The sequence below is a fragment of the Cololabis saira genome, chromosome 8 (genome assembly GCF_033807715.1).
Source record: "Cololabis saira isolate AMF1-May2022 chromosome 8, fColSai1.1, whole genome shotgun sequence".
Lineage (NCBI taxonomy): Eukaryota > Metazoa > Chordata > Actinopteri > Beloniformes > Belonidae > Cololabis > Cololabis saira.
The window spans coordinates 28,286,327-28,297,409 of NC_084594.1; the positions used below are offsets into that span (position 1 = coordinate 28,286,327).

The window sequence follows — 11,083 nt, forward strand, 5'->3', positions numbered from 1 at the left end:
AGTCAAGCACTCCAAGGTTTCCTTGTGTTTTTCTATGTATCACTTTTGTCTGTTGCTGGTTCTTGTTTTGCACCACTCTACCTAAATCTTCCTGGTGTTTTAGATATTGGACATTTTAGATTTTTTTCTCTTAGCCGGCTTTCTGTCTGCTCTGATTTAGACCTGAACTTTCTTCATAAACTTTGTATGTCTGAACCTCAATCGTCTCTGTTGTACTGTCTGGGTCCTCTGTCACAGATATGTAGTCAGTGGTGGTCTGGGGAAGGAAAAGCTTTTTATCTTCTGTCTTTACTAACTAAATGCCACCTTTTCTCTCCGATAGCTCTCTAATATTTTAAAAACTGAAGTCGCCTTGATATAACTTGGAAGATGGATAATGCTGACTTGAAACGCACAAGTGATTTTGAAAACAAATGAATAAATATGATGAAAAATTGCATTGCTGCTCATGCATGTGTCACCAGAAGCTCACACCTTATCAGCCTGGTGGAATCTGGGTCAAAATAATAGGTTTGTCAATATAACTTGTGATAAAGACAAGTAACAGGGTGAAGAAAAATGATAAATGATCAAATCAACTTAAGTATTTCTTGCAAGCTTGTGACATGTCTTTCTCTTTTGCCAGAGCCAGGCAGAGGCCCATTATAAGGGAAATCGCCATGCCCGAAGGGTGAAAGGCATCGAGACATCCAAGACAACACGTTCCCAAGATGGAGATAAACAGCACCCTCCTGCTCCGATGTCACCATCCCCATCAGGCCAGTCGCCATCCAGCCCCAAACCTGATCCTAATTATCATAAGCAGGGTGAGCATTGCTGTTGAAACATGATGTTTCACACTTACATTCACACTCACAGTGTGACACAAATGTAAAGCTCCCCATGTGTGACTCTTAAGAGAAAGAATATATTCAAAACTGATTGGATACGAATGTATGCATCCTTTTTTTTTTAAACTCTGGAAACTAAGGCGTGACTCTTTTATAACCCGTATTTTGCAAAGATTTAGCTGAACAATGATGACAGAAAGAATAAAAATAAAGTCAGTAAGCATCTTGCAGGCAGAATGGGCCTGCCAGACCTGCCGGCACGTCCACATAGAGCCACACAGCAGAGTGTTAACATCAGGGGAGCAGAAATGCAAGAACAGCGCTAGTGCACGAGGCGTCACATTATTTTCATACTGCAAGTCATGATCATCAGAATTGGATGATTAATTGCATAACTGATGGTTGGTTTTTCACAAGAAAGTTGCTGACTAAAAAACTTTTACTGCTTACAGATGACACTCAATCCTGTCCCAACTTGAAAGAGTCACCCCTGACTCCTAACTATCTTCCAACACCCACACTAAGCTCGGCAGACTCAGGGTGCCCCCCCTTGCCAGCTGTCAGCACTCCTTTGCCCTCCTCTCCCTCCCCCTCTGCAGCCCTCAATGCCTCCTCTGTGGATCCAGGATTGGCTGTTCTCCCTGAGACCCCGTCCCCGACAACAAGCCCGTCTTCAGGAGACCTGGAAGAAGAGAAAGCCAAGAAGCTTCTCTACTGCTCCCTCTGCAAAGTAGCTGTTAATTCCCTATCACAGCTGGAGGCACATAACAAAGGTTAGTTCAACATCCAGTACCTCAAACATCAAAAAGGGAAAATAAATCTCTCCAAAATGTACATTAGGGTTTTTTAAGAGCCAGTTGGGGGACAAAACAGTAAAATATGGCTGTTATTACAAGATTCACACTTTGACGGGTGAAAAATTAAAGCAAGTGCGTTACTGCCACTTAGTGGTACAAATGTGTGGGTAAAAATGTCATGTCTCTACACCACATTGTGCTTCATTTAATTTATGAAACTACAGGAAACATATTTAACATAATAAGGTTGACAGGTTCAGAGGTTTTTGTCATCAACTGTATCCACTTATAATGAAACTATATATTTTCACTAACACTTTTCAACACTGAAGGGACTGTCAATATCACTTGGCGTTAATGAATAGCAGACATAAAACAAGTGAATGATTTCCCTCTTTAATCTATTTACTGTAAATTGAACTTCTGGGCATAATTTGTCGGACAACTTCTTTCTGTGTAGGCTGCTTCCATTTTTGCAATTACCACTGTCTGAGAAGAAGTAGCAATGAGAGTAAATCTTGTTTTCATAAACAACAAAGACAACATTTTGGTAGGTTTACTTTAAGCATAAAAAAGGCCAAGTCAAAGATGATACCTCTGTTGTTCCCAGGTACCAAACACAAAACTATAATGGAGGCTAGAAGTGGACTGGGACCCATTAAAGCGTACCCACGCTTGGGTCTTAAACCCAGCTCTGAGCAGGGGGGGGAGCTGTCTTCAGACCCGAACACTCAGGAACGCACCTTCCACTGTGAGATATGCAACGTCAGAGTCAACTCTGAGCTGCAGCTTAAACAGGTGAGCATCACACACAAACAGATCCAGAGTGAAATATTTGCAGCAAACCCTCTATATGTCAATGTTTCCTACATTTTGCAGCATATATCAAGCAGAAGGCATCGGGATGGGGTTGCAGGAAAACCTAATCCTCTGCTCAATCGGCACAAGAAGCGCACAGACTTTATGGTATCTATTAAGTCATTTTTTTCCCAGTCTACTTGAAGCATTTCTTCCCCTTTAGCTCACTGCTATCCACATTTAATCTTGAAAATACCCATAGTTGAATTTAATTCAGATTTTTTTTTCTTGACTCTCTCAAAGGAATTTCCCAAAACTCTGGGGGCTGGACTTTTACCAAATCCTCTGGCTGTTGCCGCAGCGATGGCTGCAGCATCATCAAATCAGCTGGCACTCCGTCCTCATGGCCCAACATCCCATCCTCACCCCCATCACCACATCCTGCAGGGAACACCCCTCAGCCTGCTGAGGCCAGCTCCTGGTCCCATCCGCACTACACATGGGCCAATCCTCTTCACTCCTTACTAGCAACGAGGAAACTTCGCAGGAATCGGGAAGAAGCACACTGTGAATTGGAGGCAGCCATTCACCACTGAGAGCCAAATTAGCTGGTCTGGTTGGAACTGCTATTTCATTATGAGAAACCACGAATATTATTCGTCACTGTGTAGAGATGTTTCGTCCTCTCTGGTTCCCCTTTGTGATTTACCCGTCAGTGAGTGAACAGCATGTATGTGAAGATAGTTTGAAGAGGAACCTGTAGACAAATTTCTAGCAGTCACTTCAAGCATCATCCCGTATCCAGCTAAATGCCACCTACTGTATCACCTGATCCACTGCTTCAGACTAAAAATCCTACCTCTCTTTTATTTTAATACTTTTGCAAGGATTCCTTACAAATAGAAGACATCAATATTATCAAAGATGATGATAGATATTAATTGAAAAAAGCAAACAGCCTAACCTAAGTTTCTGTAGATGTAAGTGCAAGTTTGTCCGTCTTATTTAACTATGTCTGGGGATGTGTGATGTTGGCCTGGTGAAAGCCCCGGAGAGGGTTTGGAAAATCAATGAATGATGAATGGATGACCTCTAATGTTAACTTGCATCATACTGTAGCTGCCATCGTACACTGTAAAGCTTTGGCTTTGTCAACTAGGAAGAGGAAAAAGGTTTCCATAAATTGCCTATCATTTCTGTAGTTTCCAGTAGACGTTTCTCCATCCATTGTTGTTACATTTTCACAACTGGTCCATATTTACTTCTGTGGGACACAAACAAGGATTCAAGAGGAACAGTAAAATGGCTAAAATGACATGTGAAGAAGCAACTGCTGCTCCACTATATAGACATCAGTGATCCCTCTCATGGTCTGCATACAATAAAGTTGGATAAAATGTCAAACAGAAAACAAGAGGGGGAAAATAAATCACGTTTGGCTTTTTGGCTGAAAACAGCAATATTGTTCTTCTGATGTATCCTCAGATCATCTCAGTTACATCTATTAGCTAACATGAAGACACAAGTCGAAGGAAGCACACAAGTGAACATTTTTGGTGAGAGGTCTGCATGTCAGTGTCCTCATGACATTTAAATGGCAATGCATCATTTTCTCATCTGCTGAACATTTTTGGTGAGACGTCTGCATGTCGGTGTCCTCAACACATATCAATGGCAACACATCGTTTTCTCACCTGGGGAAACCTGTCAGTGACCTCATGGGAAAACTTCAGCACTGTGAGCACGGCAGGACAATAACTCATTTATGACTCTTCTGTACTTGCAGTTAACTGCACAATGTGAACACACAAACACGCACGCATACACAGAAAGTTGAAACAGTGGGATGGAAAACACCAGCATTACGCTAGCAAAGGACAATAAAAGGACCACGTTTGCAGAGAAGAAGATTTATGCAAAAAAATTATATATATATATATATATATATATATATATATATATATATATATATATATATATATATATATATATATATACACAAAGTAATAATAATAATAAAAACACAATTTTTGATAGTATCATAGAACTGTGCTGGGATAAAATATATTTTGTTTGTCTGCTCTGCCTTGTGTACTCTGTCCCTTCATCATCCAACGTATCCCATTGCAACCTGTTGAAGATAGTTTGTGAAACATTAGAGGAAGTTTTAGAAATGGGAAATTTAGCAATACTTACAGCAATCCTGCTATTTTTTCTTGTGCAATATAAAGAAAATGTCAACAATTGTAGAGAATGTTATTAATGAGAAGTGTATTTAAATGTTGCCGTAAAGCTAGTTTATTAAAAATGATGAGAACATGGTTCATGTTGGGGCTTCCTATTTGTCAATTTGAAAGAAATTATATATAAAATCATTAAATTGAATTCATGGTTGTAAAAACGTATGACTTGAGATTTTTATTCTAATAATTTCCAAACAGTAATATATGACAATTAATCATAAATCCATTTTGTAGTGAAAGTACGTGGTTAAAGGAGCATTCTGAAGTTAAAACAACTGTTATTAGAGAGTGAGGGGTGGACGATTTTGTGACAAAACAATTGAAGCAGTTTTCAGTCCTAAAGGAATATGTGTTTGCTGCAAAATGGCAATTAATGTTAGCACAGGAGCCAGTGGAGCTGCACCAAAATAAATAACTTTTTTAAGCCTCTGACAAGACTCAAACATATCGGTAATCCTTAATATCTAATAACAGACCAGAGTTGTTTTTACTTCAGAATGTGCTTTTAAGTACCATGATCATCTGGGCTAATCACCCATTGACAGACATTGGTAATAATAAGTTCACAAATCTAAATGGCTTTTAAACATCTTATGAGCTCAAGTAGGTTTTGTAGTTTAAAGCAGCTGACAATCAGGGAAGCATTATGTGTGCATGGCAGCAAAAAGTCAGTCAGCTAAAAAAAGAACAAAAATATTATACTCCCGTAACAACAAGTCAAGAGAAAGCTTGAATATCAGAAACAGTTGCAGAGAAAACATAACATTTGAATAGACTACTGGAACTCATCAAATGAAAGGTGGAAACAGAGTACTCTGGCTCTTTCATTGTAAATACATTAAAAATAAACTCAACATTTGCATTTGTTTTGTGCTATTTACAAATTCTTCAGGTCAGAGAGCTGTCTCCTGATAAAGTTATCTTGCTATAATGTAATTATCTTATTTTGCAGCTGTATGGGAACAATAACACTTATGCGTTTTAGTATTTTCTGCACTTGCATTCTGCATTCTGCATTCCTCTTTGCAGTCTTGCTCTGCAAGTCGAGAATTTCTCATTTAGGTTTCACTGAAATTGTTTATATTTACTCCTTTGTGGCCGAAACCGAAAGTCTGCAATACAGCAGCCAAGGGACAAAATTGTGTTTGGTGTTAATGCGTCCATGTGCCAGTAAGTAGTTTTAAGTAAGTAAGTAGTTTTTTTCGCCCCCAATCTCATTCTATACTCAATGTACAATGACAATAAAAGCTTTCCTATTCTCAGCACAGCAGCAAAAAAAAGGAAAGAAAAAAAACTGGATGATTGAAACCTCAGTTTAAATTTCATGAAACACCTTGATACGTCAGCCTAAGAAACTGTGTCTTACAGAAACACATCCTAGAGCCTCTCCATATACAGAAACCTCTTTATGAAGGGGACAGGGTTGAATATCCAATACTGAATACTCCATATCCATCATTCTGCCAGAGTTTGTCCCAACTGTCTTTGGGATAATGGCATGGCTATACTCTTATTGAATTAATATAGTATTATATAGTTTAATGTAGCTATAACAGGCTAAAATACAAACACGAGACAAGACCATTCATGCTTATTCAGTTTCAAAATATGATGAATATTTTTTTGAAGACAGAGCTGTCCTCCCTAATTTAGACATGAGGTGGGAAAAACCCAGCTTCTTTCCATTTCATCATATAGGGGGGTACGTCAGCTTTACAGAAGATGCAGAGAGAGAGTAATGTCAACAGGAAGAGAAACATTCAGTCTCTCAGAGCACCAGAAGAATGAACAAGTACACACAAGGGAGACAGGAAGAGGTATTTTAAGGTGAGACTTTAATCATTTGTCTTAAGTGGGGACTCTTGTTTGCTTCTGATTTAGTATTAAATTAAATGATTTGTTAATTTACATTTAAACAGTTTTCCCTTTTCCCTATATAGATCCAGTTAATTCTAGTTCCATTCAACAGACAGTTTCACTACTTGAATCAATGTGTGTTTAGTTTAAAATGAGAGCAAGAACATATCTTCTCTTATTTTATTTTTCGAACATTTTCAAATACAGAAATGATTTTTGGTCAAACTCCAGAAATGTATACATAAAAAGTAAAAAGGGTATGAATAAAATTAAGCCTGCGAGTGAAAGATTTCTGTTTGTGAGACTTGCATAAGGAAGTGGTAAACCATTTATTCCACTACCAACTTCCCCTTAATTTGTGAAGCCACAAACAAGTGTTTGAACTTTCCATGGACACGTTAAAGCGAAGTGAACTTGTATTTGATTCTTTTGATTCGACAGAATGCTGATGAATCAAACCAACCACACGGAGGGGGATCTGTTCTCCTGCTCCAGTCCCTCGGTGCAGGGCTACCGGTACGTGGCCGTGCTGTGGGGATGTGCTGTGACCATCACCGGCACGGCGGGGAACCTCATGACCATTGCAGCCTTCGCCCTGGATTCCCGTCTGAGGACTCGCTTCAACGTGCTTATCGTCAACCTGGCAGTCGCTGATCTCCTGTACTGCACCCTATTGCAGCCAATCTCCGTTGATTCGTATCTCCACCTCCGATGGCGCAGTGGTCAGCTCTGGTGCAGAGTCTTCGGCTTCCTCCTCTTCCTCTCCAACTCCGTATCCATCCTCACCCTCTGCCTGGTGGCCGTCAGCAGATATCTCCTGGTTGCAAAGCGATCTCTGTTTGACCGTGTTTTCTCCAACCGGGGACTTGTCGTGCTCCTGTGCTCAGCATGGGCCCTGGGGCTGCTCAGCTTTGGCCCCATGTGGCAGGTGTTTGTGTTCGTGCCTCAGGTGTGCACCTGCAGCTTCCATCGGACCAGGGGTCGCCCTTACACCACCATCGTCCTGTTGCTCTACTTTTTTGTGGGGCTGGGTTGTGTCGGGGTTTTCTACCTGCTCATCTACAGACGAGTCCTGAGCGCATCGCAGGCTCTGCTCCGCTACAGGTTCAGCCGGCGGTCCTCCAGGAGGAAACCTGCTCTCCCGGCTCAGGGGACCGACGACAGCGGCGTGGAGAGCGGCGCTGCAAAGACCTCCACCTCCGAGGTGAGCTGCCAGGTGGAACCGGTCAAGATCACCTGTGAAAATCCACCCGCTCCTATCCAGAGCGCAGACAAAAACTTGAACTCACCAACAGCTCAGAAGCCCACTCTTGATGACGTGGTCCCCAAACCTTCTCCAGCCCCTGCCGATCCCTCCTCCAACTCCGGAGCATCTTCAGAGGATGCTGAAATCAAGCGAGTGACCCGCCTGTGCTTCACCGTTTTCTTGTGTTTTGCATGCTGCTTCGTCCCCTTTTTGTTGCTTACCATAGCAGACAGACAGAACCGCGCCCCCCGGATCCTGCACATGTTCTGTGCCAACCTCACCTGGCTGAACAGCTGCATCAACCCCGTGCTGTACGCCGTCATGAACCGGCAGTTCCGACACGCGTACCGCCGGCTGCTCAGCAGAGCTGCCGCTCCCTTCTCCTGGCTCTGGGCCCGCGGGCTGGCTCGGACATCCTGATTTATTACCACTTCAACTTATTTGACAATATCATTTGAAGTCTGCCCATTTCAACTTTAACATTGCTTTTCTGAGTGATAGGCCTACATGTGCTGCTTATCTGGATTTCACTCTTATTTATTTTTTATAAATTCTCTACTGTATTTTATTACTTTGAATACATATTATATGTTACGATTTAAACTGGATTTTGCAGTTCATATTTCATGGTTACATTCAGAACTTTATATCGGCTAGTCTAGAATCTAGATGAAGTGATGCTGTTGGTTACATCACATGACAGAAACCACCAGTCTTATGCAATTTTACAGAATATTCCTGATTAACACAACAGATTACTTTCACAAACTCAGGAAGTTCTGACTTGGCCTCATGTCTCAAGTCTGCTTTGACTCTGCTGATGGTGCATGACAAATAGGAAAAAAAGTACTGACTAATGTGGCCTTTTAAACGTGTGGCAGCACGTGGTCCATGCAGAATGAGTAATATGCAAACGCGGTGAAGTTAGTTTACGTTGGATATTCGTTGGATATTCGACAGACATTCGCTCTGGGTAAACCTCTCATGGGTCCCTGAGCGGCTCTGAGCGAACATTTCAAATGCGCACGTATTACAGACTTTACAGTAAACACGGGCACGCAGAAAAGGGCCGAAGCTGTCCTGACTTCATGTTTTCAAAATGAGATGTGAGATATACAAGAGTACCTGGCTGCAGGCAAGATGGCCGACAAGGGCGCCGCCATACTTCCATCCATACCGGAAGTCCATACCGGAAGTTGGTCTTCTTCGTTTATATATTTTTTTTTTTTTTTTTTTTAAATTAACATTTGCAAACAATACAATGATAACAAAACTTCACATTATGCAATTTCACGTTGAATTATAACATATAAAGAGTATTACTCAAATAAAAACACAAAACCAATGCATACCGGAAGTCCATACCGGAAGTTGGTCTTTTTTTTTTTTTTCAACAGTTCTTTATTAACAGAACAAACAATCAAACAATACAAAAGCAAGTCTTATCAATGAAATATCAAACATCAGAACATCAGCCAGGGGGTAAGTTTTCGCAGCTTTCTTGTTATTCGAGTCACAAATACTTATATATGTACTGTTCAGTTTCCTTTTGGAATGCAATAAAGCATGGTTTCGAGTGAGTAAATTTACCTTTGTGTATGTGATACTTCCCTAATATTATTATCAAGTTTATGACATACAGTTCTTTCTGTTTCTTACTTTTGACATCGTGGACACCGGAAGTTGGTCTTCTCCGTGTATATTGTTCAAATATGACGGAGGTAGTTTAAAAGCGGCCATAAAACGAAAATTATAAAACATTATTATAAAACATTATATAACATATAACATATATATATATATATATATATATATATATATATATATATATATATATATATATATATATATATATATATATATATATATGTATATATATATATATATATATAAATATCAAAAACAAGGGAAAAGCATGAACAACAATGAGGAGGAACAGAAGAAGAAGAAGAAGAAGGAGGAACAAATTAAACTGAACATAACAATGAAAAAATAATGAACAATGACTGTGGGATCAGCATCAGACTCTCAATGGCCATCGTGATCTCTGGGGGGGTCAGACTTAAAAAAGGCTCCCGCTGGCCATCATGATCTCAGCCTTCAGTCTGGTCATGCCCTCTCCTTCCAGGATTTTGATCATTATCTGAAAAACAGTTAAATGATCTAATCATACTCTAATGTGTGCACTGTTTTGGTTTTATGTTTTCCAAAGGAATAAAATATTGACCACCTAATAATTTCCTTCCATTTCCCAAGGAAGCTCTATTGACCATCTTACCTCTGGGAGCATCACATCAAAGACAAAATCCAGCAGTCTAATCTCCCCTCTCTGTATTCTTGCTCCTATACCTGTGACCTCCTCAATCACCCTCAGTAGCACAAAGATCTATTGAAAATAAAAGTACAAATCAATAAATTCATCTTTTATATGTTATATATTTGGGAACACACATACAGGACTGATGGCATTAATTTACCCGTTGGTCACTCAAATCCAGCGTCCTTAGTCCTAAAGTGCTGTTTGAGGTTAATTGAGGTGGATTATATGTATATATATATATATATATATATATATATATATATATATATATATATATATATATATATATATATATATATATATATATATATATATATATATATATAGTCTATTGTAAACTACCTCCGTAGGCTATATATATACATACATGTTTTTTATTTTTGTTATATATGAATATAAATAAGTTAAAAAAACATCATTATTAGTAAGTACATTTATATTCTATAGGCTATATATATATATATATAATTTTATATATATTCATTTATATATATATTCATTTATATATATATTCATTTTATATTTGAATAATATACATCCCATATTGGAATAAATATGTAAAAAATATTAACTGGAAGAAGAACTTTAAGTTAATTCATTAATTATATCCTACAAATGATCACATTGTAAAAAGATTCAAAAGAAATATCGATTCAAACTGTACTTTTTGTTCTGCAAATTCTGAAACAATGACTCACTTATTCTGGCTGTGCCCCATTGTTCAAACTTTTTGGAGTGATATGTGTAATTTTGTGTCTGAAAAAATTTATATTGATTTTAATTTATTTTGGAAGGATGTGTTCTTTGGTGTTTTTGACCATGTAACAATTAGAACAAAGCCAAAAGAAACATTTATTATTAATTTGTTGATTATCCTCGCAAAATTCCACATCCACAAATCCAAATTCTTATGCAAAAAACCCTTTTTTTTTACTTTTCATTGTGAATTAAAACAGTATCTGGACTCTATTAAGTTTTATACTAATTGAAAA

At 38.9% G+C, this 11,083-nt stretch overlaps 2 protein-coding genes across 4 annotated transcripts in view; both read left to right on the forward strand.

Moving 5' to 3' along the window:
• LOC133448748 (zinc finger protein 385A-like) overlaps positions 1-4,780 on the forward strand; it is a 31,290-nt gene extending 26,510 nt beyond the window's left edge. For 2 of the 3 annotated variants that reach the window (XM_061727582.1, XM_061727583.1), the window contains exons 4-8: positions 626-806; positions 1,283-1,603; positions 2,238-2,425; positions 2,507-2,593; positions 2,729-4,780. In XM_061727582.1, coding sequence (XP_061583566.1) covers positions 626-806; positions 1,283-1,603; positions 2,238-2,425; positions 2,507-2,593; positions 2,729-2,953 — 1,002 coding nt within the window. In that variant the 3' untranslated portion in view covers positions 2,954-4,780. The remainder of the gene's footprint in view (positions 1-625; positions 807-1,282; positions 1,604-2,237; positions 2,426-2,506; positions 2,594-2,728) is intronic. The other variant, XM_061727584.1, reaches the window with a different exon arrangement.
• A 2,187-nt stretch (positions 4,781-6,967) lies between these two features.
• Positions 6,968-8,191, forward strand: gpr84 (G protein-coupled receptor 84). The gene has a single exon (XM_061728295.1). The coding sequence runs from the start codon at positions 6,968-6,970 to the stop codon at positions 8,189-8,191; it is 1,224 nt and encodes a 407-aa protein (XP_061584279.1).
• The last annotated feature ends 2,892 nt before the right edge of the window (positions 8,192-11,083 follow it).